Here is a 22195-nt window from a genome sequence, read left to right as displayed (position 1 = left end):
AGTACCCTCATGGAACTGAAGCCTGGGCACCCTACCAGCCCCTCAAGTCCATCTAGTCTGTCCTACCTTCCATTTACCCAGCTGTGCACCTGAAATCCCAATATGCCTTACAACTGAGTACACCCAAAATGTAACAGTAAATTCCATCAATCCATTCTCTATATCCACAAGCAAACATCCTTTACAGACGTATCCACATACGCAAGTACATACAAAGATAAATAAAACTAGAAAACATTTTTGGTTCCAATCTATTTTATCCATATGTTTTAAAACATATATACAAACAGAATAATTTTGCTCATTTGTTTACTTATTTAGACTTCTCTAGGAAGGATCAGAAGGGATTAATAAAAAATAACAAAAACACTTATTTAAAAAATCAGGACCAAGAAAAATATTAATTAGGTTAAAAGGTCATAAGCAAAGATTAGAACCCATGTCCAAAGTCACAAAATTATCTCTGAGATTCTTAGCAAACCAGAAGAAAAGAAAAACAAAACTAGTTTACTGATATAGCTCTGAGAAAAATACATGCCAGTATTTTCCCGCAGAAGCAACACTTTCTTTAGTACCGAATTCTGAAAGAAATTTATGATTTGTGGTAACCTGTGGTCAGGGGTGGTGGCTGGGGAGAGTCGGTGATGGAATGATGTCTTGGATAATACTCTTTACAAATGCAGGAAGCCTTCATAACATTTTCTCCGGGCATTCCAAGTGAAAGGTGAAGGTGTGACACAAAATATGACTCAGAGGAGACAGTTCTACAGATGACCCAGAAAAAAACGGACTCAAGTAAGCAGCTTTCTGCTGATGCACTGTGATCAGAGAAGAAATCTTGAAGTGATATTTCTCAAAGGCCAAGCAACAGACCACACATCAGCAAAACCAGGGAATGCTTATCAAAACCACATGTCCTGCAGATCTATAGAATAGCAGTCTCTGGGGATGAGTCTGGAAATCTGTAGATTTTACAAGTTTTCCAGGATTCTTAAATACATCAGACCCTAGAACCACTGCCCTAGAGCACTGGTTTTTAGACTTTTTTTTTTTTCTTTTAGGTTATTAAAGAATTTTTACGTATTTTGTATCATTTCGTGTGTTTTAGGTTGACATCTAAAATTTGTTATTGTAAGTTTAGGTAGTTACAATAAAATGGATATTGTGTAATATTGAAATTTTCAAATAAATCTTTTATATCACTTTAAAATGTACGCACTTAATCTTAAAACCTCATATCCAATAATATCTAAAACCATGACTAAGCCCTTCTTTAGCAGCCAAAATTTTTATATTTTTTTTCCTTCAATGCATGTTTCCACCACACTTCCCCCACAGAATTTTATTCAAATGTAATGTATTTTATGCTTGGAAGACTTCTTTTTTTTAGGATTTTATTTATTTATTTGAGAGAGAGAGTGATAGTGAGAATGGGGCTCCATCCCAGTACCCTGGAATCATGACCTGAGCTGAAGGCTGGGGGTTCAACCAACTGAGCCATCCAGGTGCCCCTAAAGACTTCTTTTTTATCACCTTATCATACCTCTCTGCAAAATATGTAACACTGAAATTTTATTTTTTACTTTTTGTAACCTTAAGATTTTTTTCAGAGTTGCATTGGGATTATAATTATTAGTACACAACTAAGAAAAACAATTTTCATGAATAATTTTAAGTATAACAAGTTATTTTGGAAATGCTCATGTTAATTGATGGGTAGACTGTCCCCTCCCCCCATTTAATTCACATATTGGTGACTATTATATTATAGGTGACTATTACTTACCACTAGAATAATACAGGTTTCAGAATCAATTTTATTTATATTATTTGCTTTACATTCAATATTCACTGAGAAAATTTGTTTACACAAAAAAGTAGATAGGAATGGAAAGTGTTCTGTTACAGTAGTGTCACTGAAATTTTTGAACTCTTTCTGAATTATAAGCCAAACCCATATAGTAATTTATCATCAAATCTCATTTGTAATAAATTTAAGCTGACAATTTGATTAGGGCATCCTTCAATTTTGTTGAAAGCAAAGAATTGGAAACCACCTGACCTGCAAAATAATTTGCAGTCCAGTCATTAACAATCATTCTCTCCCCTTAACCCAACACCAGCATTTTGGAATTGTGGTTAGTTTAATGCCCTAGTTTAATGTGGTTAGTTCAAAAACCTAGAGGTTTTAAAAACACATCCCCAGAACAAATCACTGAAGTAAGATTGTTTCTCTTACTTCAAGTTACCCAAGTAAGATTTCAGATGGTTGAAAGGTATTCCATTTTAACAAGAGGGGGAAATGTGGTTAAGCGAAGGGAGATGGGGAAAGTGGCCAAGGGGCATTTACAGGCAGATCCATTTCAGTAAAGAGTACTTGTGGAAATTGAGGATCCAGCAAAAGACTCAGTGAAAACCACCCTCGTTTCCTCATTTCTTGAAATGCCTTTGTGAAATTTCACGTACCTCAGTTTGAAGACCATTGTATAAGTATCTGGACCCACTAAGAGAATGCACCACTTTCAAGAAGATCTCAACAATAACACAAGGAATTCAAGAGACCTGAAATGTATCTCAATCTTCCTAACTACCAGGATTCACTCCAAATGTAGAGCATCCTAGCTTGGGACAGCTATAGAGAAGTAAAACACAATAACAGCCAGCACAGGGAGATGTGGGTGATCTTTAAAAGCCTACAAATTTTGTTTATAATTTTGCTAGCATTTCTCTCCTTATTTTAGTTAATGGAATTCTTATAATATCTTCAAGGGTTGAGCTGGCTCTGGGTCAGAAAGGACCAGCCGGTCCTCCTGTTTCCTCCCTGAGGAATTCTGTAATTTTGTTGCCACAACCAAAACTGAGGGAGGGGAGGATAGGAAAGCTTTTTTCTCTCCCTCCCCTTTTTTCTCTTAATATGAAAATAATTGCCTCCACTCTTGGAGACCTGGCTTAATTAGATTAATCTGATTTTTTACTGGTAAAATAACACTAAAATGTTACTGCTCCGAGTTCTCTAATTATAGAGCAATCTCACTTTTTCTTAACAGATACTAAAATCAAATGCTACAATGTTGGATGAGGTCATTGTGAATAGCTTGTTATAAGGGCTATTTTGAGGTACCATATGAACTTCAGTGGATATTATGCAGTGACAAAGAAACAATGTTTACTTCAGAAAAAAACTTATGATTTGCTACTACAATTTATCTAAACATTGGTGAGTTTCCACAAGTTATTTCATAAGAAGTATGTTCACTGACCATAACCTCCTGTTCTTATCCCTTAGACTCCTTAAATTCAACCCCTTCCTTGTTTCCCCTCTTAGCCACCAGCTCTCTATTTTCCCTCCTGCGTAGCCAGAACACCGTGATCCACCCTCTCCTTGATGGATCCTCTTACCAGCATGCTCAGCCCCCTTACTCCTTGAACTTCTGCTTATCTATTCTGCCAAGTCACAGCTCAGAGTCAAACAACCATCTGTTCTCCCTACTATTGCTTCTGGCTTGCCAAGTACTGCTGGAGAAATTGTATAATTGCTGATTCATGCCATGACAAATCTGCAACTCCCAAACTCACCTTGACCTTTAGCACTACTTGGCGAGCCTTTTACTCTTGCCTGGTTGGCTTCCTTTTTCACTGCTCAGGTGCTATTCCAAACCTCAAGTCATTGCTCTTCTCAAGTTTTCCACCATGCTTCCTGAAATCAACATACGACCTAACTTTCTACTGCAGGAAAAATCAGTGTTTAACTTCCCTCCTTTCCACTTTTTTTTTAAATAAAGATTTTATTTATTTATTTGACAGAGAGATTGTGTGCACAAATAGGCAGAGTGGCAGGCCTGATGTGGAGCTCAATTCCAGGACTCTGGGATCGTGACCTGAGCTTAAGGTAGAAATTTGACCGACTGAGTCACCCAGGTGCCCCCCTCCTTTCCACTTCTAATGGTCACCTATACCTTCACCCTCCCTACCTGTGTCCCAGAGATAATGTAGTCTATCAATTATCCCTATTTAATACTAGTTTTTGCTTTTAAGTTCTTTATTATAAAGCCTATATACATTATTACAAGACAAATGGTCTTCTTGAAAATCAAATCCAAGTTGAAGAAATAGGCATTGGAATGTTAGGGAATGAAGGGTGCTGATTGGCTACAGAGACGAGCACATCAGAATAGCAAATGTTCTTCCCTGTACAATCATTTGCAAGCAAGGACACAAAGGAAGGTGAGTTAGGATGCTGTGCGTTCACTGTTTTAAAAATTCTAACATCATTCTGCCAACCAAATGTCACGACTGAAATTTAAAGAGGCCATGCTTTAGTATCACTGCCATTTTTGTTCTCTACTATTTGCTACCACCCATCTCTACAGTCTAAAAAACTAATAATAATTAGTCTACTTAGTTCCTTCTTCTAACTGTGTGGAGTTTGCTCACCCTTGTTCAATCCAAACTTCATAGGAATTCCTAGGACAATCAGCGTTAATTACATTGTGCTCCAGCTGACATGACTGTTCTAATTTAAGGTCATTACACGAGCTATCATACATAACTTACAAGTGACACATATTTGCCTTAGAAAAAGTATTTGTTGAGACTGCCTAAAGAGAAGTTTTCCTATAGGAGATACTTATGGGAAATATGTTATCAGATCCAACGAGGGGCAGATCCAGTTTTTGGGGGGACCATGAGGAGTATATAATTTGGGGAATTCTGTCTTCCTAAATAAAAATACAAAATTATGGATAAAAAATAAGGTATTTTCTAGGCCTTTGAGAGAGGCCTATAAAGATGAAGGGCTCTGAAGTTTAAGCTTCATTAGCCTTATATAAATCAGCTCTTTTATATTTTGTATTACTTAGGGCATTATATAATCCCCAAACCAAACCAACAAAACCACACTAAAAAGTGAAGACCTGACATGAGACAGGATCTTCATATAATATTTCATTTACTTCTCATTCAGATCTTTTTATTTACCATTCTAATTTTTGCAAAAGTGGCACTTAAGACTCAAAGAATTTGGTAACTTGTTCACAGTCAGCTCGCTTCTCACATGGAAGCCAAGATTCAAACCAAGATCTAACAAACTAAATCTTGTGTTATTTCCACTACAATAATCAGCCTTTAAGGTTTCCTGAAACATGACGAGGTTAGGTTTCTTTGGAGGATGTTTCTAGAAGATGCCCAGAAATGCTCAGTTAATACTTGAAATTGACATGACTTAATTCATATGAGAACTTCACTAAAAATATTGCCCTACACCTGTTTTTAAAGGGCATGAAGAAACAAATATGTGACTCTGTGAGTTATTTTCTGCTCACTAAGTTACATAGATGAAGACAGAAGATCTTAGGGTCTAGGAGAAATGTAGTTCTGGCAAGGAGAGAAAAATGGGGCGGAATCAGAATCTGAAGGTAAGTGTAGAATCACAGACTCTCGGGAAAAACTATGGCTCTGGAAGGACATACTTGGCAGTATGGATTTTTCGCAAATTATATCCTCTTGCTATGTGTCCAATATTATTCTTCCTTGTCATTGTAATACATCAAGTTTTAAAGATAGGAATATAATGACTCATATATTACTCAACATTATACCCATACCTTAAATTTGTCTGTTTGGCCTCTATTTTTCAAAAATGTCTCTTAGAGATTTTCTCTCCTTCTTCTAAGACCCTCAGAAGGTAGATGCTTTGTATTTATCTTTTTCTTACTCTCAGAATCTGGCACTGTGACCTCCTGGTAGTAAACATTTCATGCTGCCATGGAAGATGGTGTTCATGAGTTAATTTTGACTGGCCACAAATTTCTAGGAATTCCATAATATAGATATGTTCTGATTCTATCCTCTTCAGAGACTTCAGAATAAAATACTGGGCATTGGTTAAAGCTAAGGCAAGAACTGGTCAGATGTATCTAATAATATTTTCATTCAATAAGCTGTCAATGATGTTGGAGACACTTAAAAGTCCTGGTGATTCTGTGGTCTTAGTGCCATTGTGACTCAAGCTGTAACTAAAATCAGTCCAATGCAACAGGAGATTCAAGAACAGCAGCAGAAAGATGATGACTTAACTGAATGGAACAACAAGGCACATGTTTCCAAGAAGACCTCTCTATTCTTAGAGTAGAAATTTCCCTTCAAAATGACAAGTGGTTCAAACCCTTCAGGATCTTACTTGCCTTCAAAACCAAGGTGAGTCATGGACAGAAGATGCCAAGTGGTAACTATCCAGAGGGAAAAGGAGGGTCTCTGTTACTAACTTAGGCTAAGGGCAGATATTATTCTTCCCACAGATGTTCCAAAATAGATGAGAACTACTTGAAGGAACTGAATGAGGACCTAAAGCTAAGGAAGCAGGAACTGCTAGAGATGCTAAAACCTCTTGAAGATAAGAACAATCTCTTATGCCAGAAGTTGATGTCTAACTTGGAGGAAAAACAAAGAAGGTAAAGGCCTTCTACTCAGGGTTTCTTAGAGGGAAAAAGGCTGGAGGACTTTAACCCAGAGGATTAACAATGATTATTTACATTTTTTAAAAGATTTAGATATTTAGCTATGTAAATAAAGAATTTGTAACCACAAAATCAGTGGCAAGTAATCCTTTGTTTTCTGTTAGTAAAATTAAATATGATTCAACCCTCAAGAGGTTAGAGTTACTACTCTTCTTCCCTAGGATGCCCATCCAAGAAACAGAGAAAAGCTTTAGTATTTCAGTTTATCTTGGTTACACTGATAGCTCCTTATTCGTGTTTGTGGGATCACTTTAGGATAGATGACTCTGTTCTTCCCATGCCAAGGAGTGAAATAGAGAAGTCTTCTGGGCCTAGGAGTCCTCCGGATTTAGAGTTTGGCTTCTCTAAATATACTAGGCAGATGAAATCTCAACTCTTATCTGGGCACTCACTGCTCTTGGGACCCACCAACTCTGTCTCCTTTCTAGTCTCAGATAATCTAACCTTAATTGGTCTACCTTCATTCTCTACTGGTAGAGTAGGCATCCCAGGGTGCTCAGACTTTTGGAGAACAAAGGCCAGGCAGAATGTTGTGGTCAAACACCAGCTGCTTACAGTGCAGAAAAAACCTTCTCTTAGGGCAAGAGAATACAAAGGTTCACATCTCTGCTTATAATTAAGGAGGAAAAAGTATAATGAACGTAAACATAAATTAACTCCTTTAAAGAATAGAGAGTCTTTGACTTACTTGGTATTGATTCAGATTTTGTTACAAATTTCTTGATGGCTTGGACTGTATGTTGGGAGCTATCATAAGGATATAAGGGGTTTCCCCAACTAACTCAAATGTCTTTATATGAGAAATACAAACAGAGATGGGGTAAGGCATAATTCTGGAATTTATGCTGAAGACAACAGATTCTTTGACCTCATTTTTCACAGGGGCAAAATCATCCTTTCTACTTCAAAAGCCATTTACGAAAACATTTTTCTGAAGGGGTGAAGAAGAGACTCACTGGCAGCTGGAGACCTAAGTTTTGAGCATTACTGAACACAGAACTCATTATAAAGCACAGATCTGAGGCAAATGTGGGTGGGGGATGAGATCATCCTATAGAGACCTTCTATGTCCAGAAGGAATTCCATTAACTCCTGTGATTTTAGCACCCATCTCATTCCCATGGTAGTCTATTTTCTGACTGCTTACAGAATATTAATATTAATCTTTAGGAAGTATTATGTTTTGTGATGTCTTTCTCTTCCTTCAAGTCTGCAGATTATGAGGCAGATCATGGCAGGGAAGGGGAGTGAGGAATCCTCAGTCATGGAGCTCATTAAAGAAGCAGAGGAGATGAAGCAGAATCTGGTAAGAGGTTGGTAGGCACTCTAAGAAATGGTCTCCGGTACAAGGCTCCATTCAATTGCTATTATCAGATGTGGAAGGAAAGAGAGCTCATCATCTAAGGCTCTGATACTCATAGCTCCTCAATCTAAAAAGGAGTCAGATGAAATGTTGGGCAGACTCAGGACTAACTAGCAAAAATTATATTTCTTTGACTTTTAAAAACTTTTCATCTAAAGGTTAGTAATACAAGCATATTAACCCTTCATATTTCATAAAGAATAGAAAATACCAAAGTAAAATAAAAGAAATAGTTTGCTCTGGGAGACTCTTAAAAAACCAACAAGGTAAATGATCTTAAAAATTAGAAATTAGTGGTCTATGCCCCAGAAAAATTGCCATATGATTAGAACATCTTAAGTGTTGTGTGAAGAACTCATTTATGTTGGTAACATATTACAAATACCATAATTATAGTTATTATTCAAAATTGTTATTATTTTTGTACTGTCATCTCATCAAACTCACCTCTCACATTCCTGGATTTTGGGCTAGACCTATTTATTGCCTTCCTCTATGGTTTGCTATATACCTGCATCCCCATCCCTTTCCCCTCATTACTTAATAATTTCTTCCAACTTCACTTTAGTGACTGGACAAACACATTTCTGTTTGTTTGGTTTGTTCTCCCCACCCCCCAACAGGAAAGGAAAAACAAGATGCTTCGGAAGGAAATGGAGATGCTATGGAACAAGGTGTGCCTCTAAGGATCTCTTGATAGTATTGTCTTACAGACCCTAAAGCAAAGAACTTCCCTTTCCTCATGTCCCCATTCTCATTTTGTCATGTCCCTGCTTCCACCCATATGTCATTCCAATCCATCCTTTGCACAACAGCCAAAGTGATATTTTGAAACAATCAAGTCATTTCACTTTCCTTAGGGAAACCATTTAAAGCTGCTCCTTATTGTGGCAAAATATGGCTGTTGCCTACCTCTAACCTCTCAAAGAAGTCCTCTCCCTACTTTCTGTGCAACCACCACACTGGCCTCCTTGTGGATTCTCAAACATGCCAAGACCTTTTTTTAATCTCAAGGCTTTTGCTCTGCCTGTGATACTATTTTCTTTTGGTTGGCTCACTCTCATCCTTCAGGTCTCCTTAAATGTCACCTCCTCAGGGAGGCCCTCCTTGTTTAGTCCATGTAAAACCGGGCACCCCTCCCCTACTTTCTATTGCAGAATTCTGTTTATGTCCTCCACAGCACTCTTTATAATTAAGCTCATTATTTTTATTTTTATAATTGTTATTTTACTTGTTTCTTGTCTACCTGGCCCTCTCTGGAATACAACCTCCTCCAGTTTCTTGATTTCTTTGTTCATCTCTGAATCCCTAGTATGTAGCACAATGCTTGGATTATAGTAGACAATCAATAAATGTAAGTTGAATGAATGAATGTATGAATATATAATTCTAATTCTCCTATGATTTTGCAAGAATCACTTCACTATTTAAAATACAATAGTAGGGCCTTTTGCTGGGAAACCATATGGGGGTGGAAATCCCTTTGTGGACTAACTCCTTGAGATCCGTGTGCTTTTTCATAGACTATAAAACTAGAAAAACAGATTGTGTCTGGTGATATAAACAGCGTGTGATGTGATCTCTGACTGTTTTTTTCATCTGACCTTACCACAAATAATCAGGATACCATCAAGCCCTGCATCCTGACCTGAGATCTGCTCCTACTTCTCAGAGGCAGCTACAAATCAGTTCTATGAATTATCAGTTTTGGTTCTTGATTTGAGTCCTTGTGATAGGAAATGTGCCAGCACAATTCCTCTATCAAAATCCAGCTTCCCCAAAGCTCCCAAAAGATTTTTTATAAGTGATGTCCACACACATTAGCTTGTGATTGGTGTTCCCTACTCATAATTTTAGACAGCGAGAAATGGAGAGAGAAGAACAGCAGCCCAGTGGTTAAGAATATAGGCTTTGGAGTCCACAAGATCTGGTTCAAATTCCAGCTCTGTACTCCTCTAAACAAATGACTTAGCCTCTCTGAATCTCTTTTCTCATTTATAAAATGGAAATAAAAATAGTCTTATGAGGATTAAATGAGAAAGTTTATAATGGAGTGTTGTAAATAAGTAATGTGTAAGTAGCTTACAGTGGTGATGACATATAATAAGGGTACAGTTAATAGGTCTTATTATTATAAGGTATACGCGAGACCAAACGGAAGGTCTTACTCCATTCCAAACCCCATTTCGTAGTCCACTTTTCATGTCGAACGCTGACAGGTTGCTGACTGGCAGAAACCAAAAGCCTTAACTTGTGTTGGTTTTCCACTTCCCTCACTAATTCCCACTAATTTAAAGCCTTGCCATAATGTCTCTCTACAGACATTCGACACAGAAGAACTCGGTGGTCAACAAAAAGCACTGCAGATAAAAAACAAAGCAGACTTGCACGATGGGAAGGCAAGTGGACAACATAGTACTTAGAATTTCAAGGTTGTTGACACCACATTGCTGGAAACAGCCTGTTGACAATGAAGGCTAATTTGGATAGGCAGATAGTGAGGATTTGGGCCTTTAGGTTAGGTTGGATTCACTGTCTGCTAAGACATTGCACTTCTCTTCTGGGACCTTCTATTCCTTTAGCTCTCTTCTTTTATCCCAGGTTCCCAAAACCCCCTCATCATCTAGGAAGACCAAAAATGAACTGGAGACATCATGTGCAGAGAAAGTGAAGGAGAAAAGGAAGGTAGTGTAATCTTTCTGAATGGTAGTAGCTTTTAGAACTGATGGATTAAAATTTTTAATGTAGCAGTAATCTGTCTAAACTACAATGCGCTTCTTTAAAAAAAAAAAAGTATTTTATTTATTTATTTATTTATTTATTTGATAGAGAGCCAGCAAGAGTGGGAACACAGGCAGGGGAAGTGGGAGAGGAAGAAGCAGGTGCTTTTGAACTGATACAAATTTTATAGGAGATCTGATTCCCTTGGGATATTATATTTGAGTCAGAGTCACACTGCAAGTTTCTGGGAAATCATGTTAGTGAAGGCAAAGTAGGAGAAACTACATGAACAATGACAACTCCACAATAACTATGTAATCTCAAAGTAATAGCTGATTTGTTTTCGAACATTTATTTAGAAATATTATGCTTGTATTTAATCTTCCCACAACATACTTATTCATAGATAAGTATTCTATTCATTTAGCTTTTAGCTTTTAGAGCACAGATTACACAGGTAGGGCCCTACTAAAAGGACTAAAAAGTTGAACCTTTTTAGTTTATTAGTGAATTTAATGTACTTTGCTACAACGTCTTTGCAGCATATTGAGAATAATGATTTCTGATCTCAATTTACTTTGTCACCCAGAGGCTCTTTATTCCACCAGGAAAAGCAACAGAGGAAAATGGAATGGGTCAGGTACCAGGAACAAGCCAACATCCTTCAGGTACGACAATCTTCCTAGGTTCGACATGGGATACAATTTCATTCAGACAATATAAGGTCTTTTAGTTTCATAATATTCACCCCAAGTCTCTCATCTGGATGACCAATTATCCTGCTTAAAGAAAACGTTTCATGGGGAGGTAACTGCAGAGACCTGTCTCCAGCTTCACCTTGAATAACTTAAATACATTTTTCCCGTATAGTCTTGATTTTGTTCTATTTGAAATGGGGGGAAAATCACAAATACTTTCTGCCCAACTTTAAAGATTGAACATGATGGGATGATTTTAAACTTCTGAGTAAAAAGGATCAGGTTACAGGTGCTTTAGAGAGGCCAGTATTATATGAGTAGTTTTGAAAATGTTGCCTTGTAGAATGACTTCAATGGCAAAGTGATTGAGCTGAGAATTGAAGCCTTGAAGAACTACCAGAAGGCCAATGACTTGAAATTATCCCTATACTTACAGCAGAACGTGGAACCAAAGCAAGCATATTTTAATCTTCCTGGGTCCCGAGGTAGGTGGAGTATCATAGGCACGGAGTTTGAGCCTTTATTTTATTTTACAGTGAACATTCTATTACTTATGAAGTGAACAGCACAATGCCTGTCACCCCATAAGTTAAATGTTAGTAGTGATCTAATAAATTTTATCACTATCATTATTACTCAGAAGCTCTTGTAAAGTAAGGATTCCTCTGGAGGAAATGAAATTTTCTTTTGTAAAGACTAAGTTACATATTATGTACTTAGTATACGTAGTTAGTACAAAGTTGGTACCTGATAATATATTAGTCTCCTCCCCACTTGTACCTTTTTCTTAGGAATTACTGTAGTTTGGTCTCATGAATCTTGTTGGAGTTAGACTCTGCTACTTCAGAACAGAAAACCAAAGAGATAGACTTCTGACAGTGGTTGTGAGTTTCACTAATCCAAATATTCTTCTGAGATTTTCAGCATTTCCCTCCAAAGAACTTATGGCATCATTAGAGGAAATTGTATAGTTTACTATAAAAAAATAAAAATAAAGGAACTGCTTCTGAGGGGCAGAAGAAAGACTTCTTAAATTTTCAGGGATCTATGAATCTGAACTCTGTATTTTGAAGAAAACCTATGCAATGAGAAATCATTGTAGGGGGGATAACAATATTTTATCAGTAACAGTGTAAGTATGTATATCTTGCATTTCTTTTTTAAAATGTATTCATTTGAGAAAGAGAGAGTGAGAGATTGAGAAAGCAGGAGTTGAAGGGAGGGGTGGGAAATGGGGAGAAACAGTATCCCCACTGAGCAGGGAGCACGATGGAGGTCTCCATCCTAGAACCGGGGGATCACGACCTGAGCCAAAGGCAGACACTTAACCACCTGAGCCACCCAGGTGCCCCTCTATATCTCTAATTTTTACTCAATCTTATACCATGAAGGGCTTGAACAGCTGATAAAATCACACACAGCACACAAGATTTAAATAAATAGATGAGTAAATCAAGAAAAAGGGAAAATAAGTTGAGCCCAAGTAAATACATGAATATGTATAATGAAAGTACTATATAGTTACTAGAAGCGGGCTTCAAACTTGGTTCTGGATTTCCCAGAAAAAGAAACATGGATTCACAGTGTCCACAAAATAATAATAAACCAATTGCTCAAGAAATATAGCTTTTACTAGTTTTGAGACCAGAGAGAAATTTCTTCTCCATGGAGACAAGACATTCTGTATGTGTTATAGTAGCTAATTTTCTCAATAATATTTCTAAAATGAATTCAGAATCTAAATTTTTTAGGCTGTTTCTTATCTTTTTGTTGGCACAATCTAATAAAAATATTAATTTGAAAATTTTAAAAAGCAGTGGGTCAGTTCAAGATGATTTGGTCCAGGTACATAGTACTGTCAGTCTGACTTGACTCATATATAAAATTTACAAAATCTAGGTTGGATTGACTACACATCCTTTAGCCAGTGTTCTACTTATATTTTTTCTTCTTCTTTTTTTAAAAGATTTTATTTTTAAGTAATCTCTACACTCAGTATGGGGCTCGAGCTCACCACCCCAAGAGTCACAGGCTTTATGGACTGAGCCAGCCAGGAGCTTATATCATATTTAATTTTTTTTCTTTTACCTGTTGTTTTGATAAGAATTGGACAGTAAGAAGCTCGAGGTTTTCTTCTCAAATAAGAACCTAGAATGCAATCAGAAGCAGTAAGTTACTAAGGTATAAATTAAAAAGCTAGAGGAGAAGAGGGTACAAGGATGACAGATCCTTGTTTTACTTTGTTTAAAATTAGCTGAAGGTCATCCGGAGGGATCTTAGAGTAAGGAGTTAAAAATCTTTTAGCTCCAGATTCAGTGCTTGATTCGGCAGCACATATACTAAAATAGCTCCAGATTCAAATCCAACCAAGATTAATAAGTAGTGAAGGGTTCCATTCGATTCAATCACCTTAGAAGATTTCTATTTTTCCCTTGTTTGCAGAACATTGGATCTTTGAAATTTGGACTAGGACAGCCCACAGATCAGTACTCTCTTTTCCCTTCTCTCCTCTTATGCTTCTGGAGAATTAAGTGATAGGGCACTAAAATTCCAGTTACCACCAATGAAAGTAGCCACAAGCATGTGTTACCCATTGTTCCTGTGCTTTATTGATTGTGCCTTCACTGAACACTGATTATAGGCCAGTTTCATTTTCTAGCACACACATATACAAAATCTTTGGGTTTATTTGAGCCTCATTGGATCTGAAATCTGAGTCTTAGATTTTGGTTATGTTGACCTATTTGTTTGACTATTGAAAAGAAAATAAAAGCATTAGTTTTTTTCATAGAGGGATTTTTAAACTAATTGTGTTAAGATATCATTACCAGCAGTGATATGATACAGGGAGGCGATTTCATTGTGCTCATGTTTCCCAACTTCTGTGTCACTTGATTTCAATATGTCACATATTGAAATCAGAATTTCAATATATTCTGTTTAGACTGACTTCTTTAATTTCTTAAATGCATTCTTGGAACATAAAATTAATATTACTATTTTCAATGAAAAACCGATAAAGCTTTCCAAAATTGAAAGTAAACTTAGTAAAGATACAGAAAAACAAAATTTTAATGTTCCAACCAGACACTAAAGCCTGAGGTCTGTTTTAACTTTATTAGGAAGTAAGATTAGCAAGATGTAGAGAGTTTTAAAGAAAATGAGCAACAAACTGAAACTTTCTCCTTGAGGCCATCAAATTTAAAGAATTGAAAAGGGAGTAATTTTCTCACTATGATTTACAGAGTGTTTAATGCTGTGTTCTATCACCTTCTAAATTTATCTCAGTTGCCATTCAAAATCATCTTGAAAAAAAAAAATCATCTTGATACCAAATTTTTGGAAACAGTATTTTATTTTATTTATTTATTTTTAAAGATTTTATTTATTTATTTATTTGACAGACAGAGATCACAGAGAAGCAGGCAGAGAGAGAGGACGAAGCAGGCTCCCCACTGAGCAGAGAGCCCGATGCGGGCCTCCATCCCAGGACCCTGGGATCATGACCTGAGCGGAAGGCAGAGGCTTTAACCCACTGAGCCACCCAGGTGCCCCTGGAAACAGTATTTTAATGGAAAAAGCACTTGATCTAGAGTCAGATATATGAGTTGCAGATCTTATTTTTGAAGCTGAATATTTAAATAACCTGGGAAGTCATTTAGTTTCAGTTTTTTCCTTTGTCTAAAATAATCAAAACATATTATAGAGCATGTTGAAAGCATGTGGTTTTGTGTAATGTTCACAATAGATGACTCTATGGGTTAGGTCTCATAAAACAAGAAACTAGAGAAGGCAGGCTTCTGATTCTGTATCCAAGCTCATCTCCTAGTTAAAGTATGGGATGTCTCATGACTCTTCCACCTCTAGCAGCTATGATTTAAATCCAAACTTATCACTGTTTAATGTATTATCCTCCCAATGAAGACTCATCCTCCCTATGGGTAATTTGGTCAGTAATAAAACAGTTCAACATGGGTTGACAGTTTGTAATTTTGCATTTATCCCAGTAGGTGGCACCAACCACATCTAGGCTTCTAGTCCACAAATGGTGATTTAGGAACCCTGATACACTGTGGGAGAGACTGGTCTTCTGTTCCCACAGGACAAAATGTGCTATATTTATATATCATATGAAAAAGAAATTATTGATGTTTTCTGCTATGCTCTGTTGCTCTGAGGTGTATTACTGGCAGCCTTGGTTAGACCTTACTAAACTCAGTATTCTGCTCTCCTGTTACTCTGCTTCTTGAACTATAGTTTCCTTGTTTCCAAAACATTCACTGTCTGCTTCCTTCACAATCCCTGTCTAATACTGTTTCTTTCAACCACAGATAAATCAGGTAATCGGGACACTGAATTATAAAATGAGTTGAGCAATTACACAAGGTGGTGATTTTTTGGTTTAAGTACTTAATAATGTTCCTACATATGGTTCATTTTCCTCTAGTCTCAACAGAATTGAATTTCACAAACCTGTCTTAAAGGATAAAATGTCGTTTGGGACATACCTCCCAGCAAATCCGGGTACAGGTCCTTCTGTTCTGGACATTTACATGTAAAGGAAAAGTTTCTCCCACTGCTCTTGGCCAAGAATTCTTCCTCCCGCATCAGCTATCCTGTGTGCTGGTTGGCTGTGTTGCAGTGGTGTGAGCTATTTGATTGGCAAAACAGAATTCTGTGTTACTATTACTTTGATACACTTTAAACAATCCCAACTTGCAAATTCTCTGGAGGCCCTGGTTATAGCATTACCATTTCCAGTGCAATCTATTTGGCATACTGCCTCACCTAGGCTTGTAGAAGAGAACATTTTACACCAAGTGAGTGCCTTCTGGGGACGAGTCACATTTGAAGGGATTTATTTTCCCAGCAGTGTAAAATTACAATTTGACCGAAGCTGTGTAACAGCCTTTCCCGGGCTTCTGTAGAGTCAAGAGAACAGTTCATGGCCTTTGGCATCCACCTATCTTAGCAGAGGCAAGAAGTAATCTTTAAATTCAGCTGAATTTCCCATCATGCCTGCTGGTAGTTTAAAGAAGAAATTTATCTTCGGTAATAATGTAACTGACGATAAGACATTTGATTCTGGACACTTCTTTTTTCTCCTCTCCCCTCCCCCCACCAAACTCGTACTCTTGGCATTTTCTTGAGAAGAAGCTGAAGGTTGGATGTGAATATTTTGCTACACTTATAAATTCAGATGAAATCCCAGTGAGGTGGGAAATGAATACTCTTGAGACCTTATTTATTCTCTAACTCCCTCCGTTCCCAAAGCAAGTCATTTTTCCTGGCTTTAACCTTTACTTCACTTTAGTATGACTCTTCCTGATGGCTGAAATATACTCCAGTAGGTGCTGCTGAAAGGAAAATAATAGTGTTAAAGTTAAAAGGCTGAAAGGCAGGGGTGGAAACCCACTGTTAGCTTGAATCTGGGTCCTTGAAAAATAGTAACATTCTCAAATACAGGCTTTTTAAAGCTTTGAGACAACTTGAACCTTTTGAATGTCAAAGTTAGGTTTATGGTATAGTAGTACTATGTAGTAGTTACTTTAGTAAATAATAGTAGATTATGAAGTTAATTTCTAAACTAAGGTGGTTTTTTTTTGTTTTTTTTTAACGTCATATAAAACCCCACAGAGGGACACCTGGGTGGCTCAGTTGGTTAAGCATCTGCCTTTGGCTCAGGTTATAACCCCAGGGTCCTGGGATCCAGTTCCATATCAGGCACCTTGCTCAGTGAGGAGCCTGCTTCTCTCTCTGCCTGCAGCTCCCCCTGCTTGTGCTCTCTCTCACTCTCTCTCCCTGTCTAAGCCAAATAAAAAATAAAATCTTTAAAAAAATAAATAAAACCCCACAGAAGTCCAGGGGGAGAATAAAATTCTTCTTTCCTAAATATAAATTCTGAGGGTTGAAAACAATAAATTGTACCTTTATTAATATTATGATTATTTCAATGAGGGACAATAGCTTCCAAACTTTTTTATATTACACGCAGGAAATTCAACAGGATTATTAGGATAGGGTTGCCATATATAGCAAACAGAAAGAGGATGTTCAGTTCAATTTGAATTGCAGATAGTTAACTTTTTAGTCTAAGTATTTCCCAAACATTTCATGGTTTTTATTGAAATTATTTGGTTTTTTATTGAAACCCAAACTTAACTGGTATCCTGGCAGTCCTAACTTAGGACAGACTCACTACAGAGACTGTTTAACATCCTCCAATTCTTCATTTTTCCTCTTTTTATTGGCTCCCTTCTTCTTCTCTATCTCAGCCTATGCCTGTCATTCTCCCTGCCTTCTCTTTTTTGTCCCCATGCCCACCTTTATCTTTTTTTGTTGTTGTTGTTCTCCACTATCTACAGTGAGCCATTTTTATGGAATATGTATCTGGGTTATCTGAGGGTGTGTATATATGAATATGATTTATCATTCCTTTTTTTCATTTAAAAGTTATATTAAAAGTACAGTTTTGTAGGTTCTCAAACAAAATTGTTTCTACTTGCATACAGTCCTCAAATGATTTTCTTCTGCCTGAGAGACATGAGCCCTTAGCTGAAATAGGTTTGCCATTCCAACTTTAAAAATAATGTTTAAAGTTATCTTCTAAAACAACATTTAGAAAATCCACGTTAATGCTAATACCAGAGTCATTCCTACAGTAATGCAATGATATGGTATGTAATCTGTGATGAATGTTAGTAGCCTTGCAACTCAAAATAAAACTGGGTTTTGTTTCATTTTGTTTTTTCTCAAAGAAAGCTCTCATTTTCCTAATGTTTCCCACCAGGTACTATAAGCACTACAACTACCGGCAGAACAAGTACCAGCAAAAATGAATCTAATGTGGTAAGAATTACTTTCATTTTCAAAATTATTTTAAAGGCTTGCATAGATAGTGGGTATAGATTTTTGGAATTTATTTATTTATTTAAAGATGTATTCATTTATTTCAGAGAAAGAGAGGGGGGAGGGCCAGAAGGACGGGGAGAGAGAGAAAGCCAAACAGACTCCTTGCTGAGTGTGGAACCCTACATGGGACTGGATCCCATGACCTGAGATCATGACCTGATCCAAAATCGAATCAGCTGCTCAGCCAACTGAGCCACCCAGGTGCCCCTGGAATTTATTTTATTTTATTTGTTTAAAGATTTTATTTATTTATTTGAGGGGGGGGGAGAGAGAGAGAGAGAGCATGAGCAGGAGGAGAGACAGGGGTGGGGAGAGAGAAGCAGGCTTCCCACTGAGCAAGGAGCCCAATTCAGGACTTCATCCCAGGACCCTGGGATCATGACCTGAGCTAAAGGCAGATGCTTAACCAACTGAGCCATCTAGGCGCCTCTGGAATTTATTTTTTAAAGCACATTCTAATTTAGTATTTTTAGGGGATATGCATAGTGAGTACCAGAGCACTTGATGTTTTAGCTGCTTTTTGTTTTTTGTTTTTTGTTCTTTTTTCCTCCTCTATATTGTAGAGAATTCTGGGATCAAAGACCTACACAGTGCAACAAGGAACTAGAGGAAGTCAGCTTGACGATGTAGGAGGGAGGCTCTTGTATCTGAGGTCACTGCCAGATGAAGCTCAGAAGGATTAGAAGGCTTTCACTCCATTTGCTTTGGGCAGATTTAAAGTCTAGGCACAACCATTTGTGTTAATTAAAATCTCTCAAACCTTTGCTTTAGTGTTGTTTACCGTGTCTCCACCAAACTGGGTGGAAATGCAGGTTAGATGCTTGACCGTAAGTATGTCAGGAATTTAGTCGTTTAGGGATTGTAAAAACAGTCTCTGATTATTTTGATAGCTCTTGATTTTGAAATGACTAGATTCAAACCATACTCTATATTGTTAACAAGTACATAAAATGCTGTTCCTCTCCACCTCTGAAATGTTTCATTCTGGGCAGATCCATCACTAGCATATAAGTAAAAATAGGTACAAAATAAGGAAAATTATGTGCCATACATTTCTCTTACTCTTTCACCTACCATGTCCAACTGCCCTGATGATTCTCTCTCCTACTTACATTTTCCTTGAATAACTTCTACCTTCCTATCTTCCACCCACCACTGCTTTAGTTGAGGCCCACTTTCCTACTTAGATGACCACAGACTTTTAATTGGTTTCCCCACTTCCAGTCCCTCTAACCCATCTTCCACGACACCTGAAGTGGTGTTTTCCAAAAAAGGAATGAGATCATGTTTCTTCCCTCCTGGTTTTCCATTGACTTTAGTATAAAGTCCAGCGCCTTCACAGACCATATAATGATCTGCCTCCTGCCTACATCCCCAGGCTCCTCTTTCACTGTATCTCCCTTTGCTCATGTATACTATATTCAGCTCAACAGACCTATTTATAACTCCCCTGATGTACCATGAGGTCTGTTATCTCCATGCCTCTACACAAAGTTGATTCTTCTCTTTGTGTGTTTGCACATTATCATTTGTCCTTAGGGCTGAGTTTGAGTCCTTCTCCTATCCCAGTGATTCTCCTTCCCAACTCTTATACTAGAATCTCTCTGGGAGCTTTTGAAGATACCAATTCACTGGGCCCCTCCCTTAGATCATTTAAATCATCTCTTAAGGATAATGTAAGAGCATCTGTATTTTTTAAAAGCTCCTTCAGAAATTCTTATGCACAGCCAGGTTGGAGAATCACTGTTCCAGGCTCTCTTGCCTTTATCATAACACTTAATGAATTATATTGCAATTTCTTATTTGTTTACTGAGCTATCTCCTTCACCAGATTGTGAATTTTTTGAGGCCCAGTACTATGTCTTGTTCATCTTTTCATTTTGACCACCTAATGCAGTACCTGGGGTTAGATAGAGACTCAGATATTGCATAAGTCCTCAGACAGTTAATTGCAAAGTCTCAGGCTCCCTTAACACCTTGTCTTATGTCAGTTTGAATCATACTGTAGTCCCTGAGATCTTCAGATCTTTTCTTTACGCTAAGTTGTCACTAATTTCCCATATCATGTCAATATGGGGAAAGTTGATTTGTTACAAAACATTTCCTAGTTTGTAGAAATTCCTTGTACGTTCTGGTAAGGAGCAAAGTAAGCCAACCAATTAAAAATTTTCTTTCCCCCAAGGTTAATTTAAATCTGTAAAGTTGTGTTTAAAATGTAATTTGGACTTGAAAAGGTTTACATGAAATCACAGAATTTGGGTATTAGAAGGAACTTTAAGTATGACTTTCTTTTCATTTTACAGAAAAGGAAACTGGAATTCAGATATGTTGAAAGGGTGTCCAAAATCCCAAAGTTAATTGAGCCTGGGTATTCTTACTACCAGTTCATATTTCAATCTAATTTCTATCTTTCCTTTCTAGACCACAAGAATAACAGGTTCTGCAGCCCTGACATGATTAGTTTCATATTCTCTCAACTGAGCTACCTGAGTATGTAATCCACGTTCTGTTTCAAGAAAGTCACCTCTGTACTTATTTAGTCCTTGTACACTTCAACAGTCCTGAGGGACTTTCCTAGTCATTTGGATTAGACAGAACAACGAGAACCAAAGTCAAGAACATAAATAAAATCTGACTGTACACTGACTACTTAAGTAAGTCATTTAATTTCAGGGCCTTAGAGTCCCAATTTTAAAATTAGATTAAAAGAGCACCACTCAAATGTTTTAAAATCAGATGTGTTGTTTGTTTGCCAATCAATAAGTTTAGATGAGTATCTGAACTTTTCCCTCCTATTTTCTTCATTAAGGAAGGCATGAATAAACTAGTTGCTAGGAGAGATTTATAACTTCTTAGAAAAAGAATCACTTGGCATCTCCAAAGTATTGAAATTCTATGTTAACTATGAGTCAGGCTTATCATCTTTCCCTCCAATGCTCCAAATCTTTCAGTCTCTTCAAAACACAAAATGGAAATATCATAGCCTTTTATCTTACTTTGTCTGTAAGACTTCACTTTGGACTCTGACTTGCACTTATATGCCAGTGCAAAGTTATCATTTGGCTGGTTATTTGTGGGTATCTGCATTTTGATAAATGCAGGATATGGATCTCAACTTTGTGGGTACAAATGTATTTGGTCAACTTACCTAACAGGTCAGAAACTCCCAAGAGATTCACTGATAAACCAAATTAATTTAAATTACACAGATGGCTATTCCTTCCAACGTGGTTGGAATATGTCTATGTGTAGGCCATTCCCATTTCAGAATCAAGTTATTAGAGAAGCTGAATTAGCAATCACAAAGTATTGGTGGAATTGAAACATTATTACAGTTTTATATACACTCATAATATTCCAATTATGTTTCTCTGAGAATAAAACCTCTGATCCTTGACTGTAGTTGGGAGATACTCTTCAGTTTTCACTTCAACTGAGGAAAACTTTGTCCCACTAGCAATACATTTACAAGCCATAACGTTGGGTAGTACTATCTTTGTAGCTACTCTTATTTATTTTACCTTAACTTCCGAACTATTCAGGGAATATTTGCCAACATTTCTCCTCTAAAAGTTATCTTTTTGCCATGACCACAAAGTGATTAATGATGCTTGTTATACTTCTTTCCTAAATGAGATAAGGCCAACAACAGCCTGATTGATACTCTCATCTTTAGTCTAAAATTGCAATCACCAAAGGGACAAGTGACAATATGCAAGAATATTGCCTTATGCTTTTAGATCCAGGCAGAAAATCTAGCTTCAGTGTTGCTTATGTGAACTGTGGGCACTTTAGATGGTGTCTTCTGTATTGGCAGAGGCTTCTGCAGTCTGTCACATGCCACGAAAAATTTCTAACAGCCCCTTTGGCACCTAAGGAGGAGCCTGCATTGCTCACAATTCGAAGTCCCTATTGCATGATATGTTCTGTATTTAATCATCAGATATTAGGAAATGTGAAGAGAACAAGGTCATGTTGGAAAGGGA

At 37.2% G+C, this 22195-nt stretch overlaps 1 protein-coding gene across 3 annotated transcripts; it reads left to right on the top strand.

The window, feature by feature from the left end:
• The first annotated feature begins 4137 nt into the window (after window positions 1-4137).
• CCDC196 (coiled-coil domain containing 196) lies at window positions 4138-18914 on the top strand. Of its 3 annotated transcripts, XM_032875094.1 has the most exons (11): window positions 4138-4224; window positions 5940-6195; window positions 6297-6449; window positions 7725-7821; window positions 8502-8552; window positions 10200-10277; window positions 10480-10563; window positions 11208-11267; window positions 11641-11782; window positions 18088-18146; window positions 18773-18914. In XM_032875094.1, exons 2-11 carry the CDS (start codon window positions 6146-6148, stop codon window positions 18890-18892), a joined length of 894 nt encoding a protein of 297 aa, XP_032730985.1. In that variant the 5' UTR covers window positions 4138-4224; window positions 5940-6145; the 3' UTR covers window positions 18893-18914. The 3 variants fall into 3 exon arrangements, with proteins under 3 accessions (XP_032730985.1, XP_032730986.1, XP_032730987.1); XM_032875095.1 differs by lacking the exons at window positions 4138-4224; window positions 18088-18146; window positions 18773-18914 and adding exons at window positions 11941-11945; window positions 16444-16527 and having other exon boundaries at window positions 5860-6195; XM_032875096.1 differs by lacking the exons at window positions 4138-4224; window positions 18088-18146; window positions 18773-18914 and adding an exon at window positions 16452-16564 and having other exon boundaries at window positions 5860-6195.
• The last annotated feature ends 3281 nt before the right edge of the window (window positions 18915-22195 follow it).

This window comes from Lontra canadensis, unplaced genomic scaffold, assembly GCF_010015895.1.
Source record: "Lontra canadensis isolate GAN:19392208 unplaced genomic scaffold, GSC_riverotter_1.0 scaffold55, whole genome shotgun sequence".
NCBI lineage: Eukaryota > Metazoa > Chordata > Mammalia > Carnivora > Mustelidae > Lontra > Lontra canadensis.
Note: the sequence above shows the minus strand (reverse complement) of the source record. Positions and strands in the feature narration are given on the sequence as shown.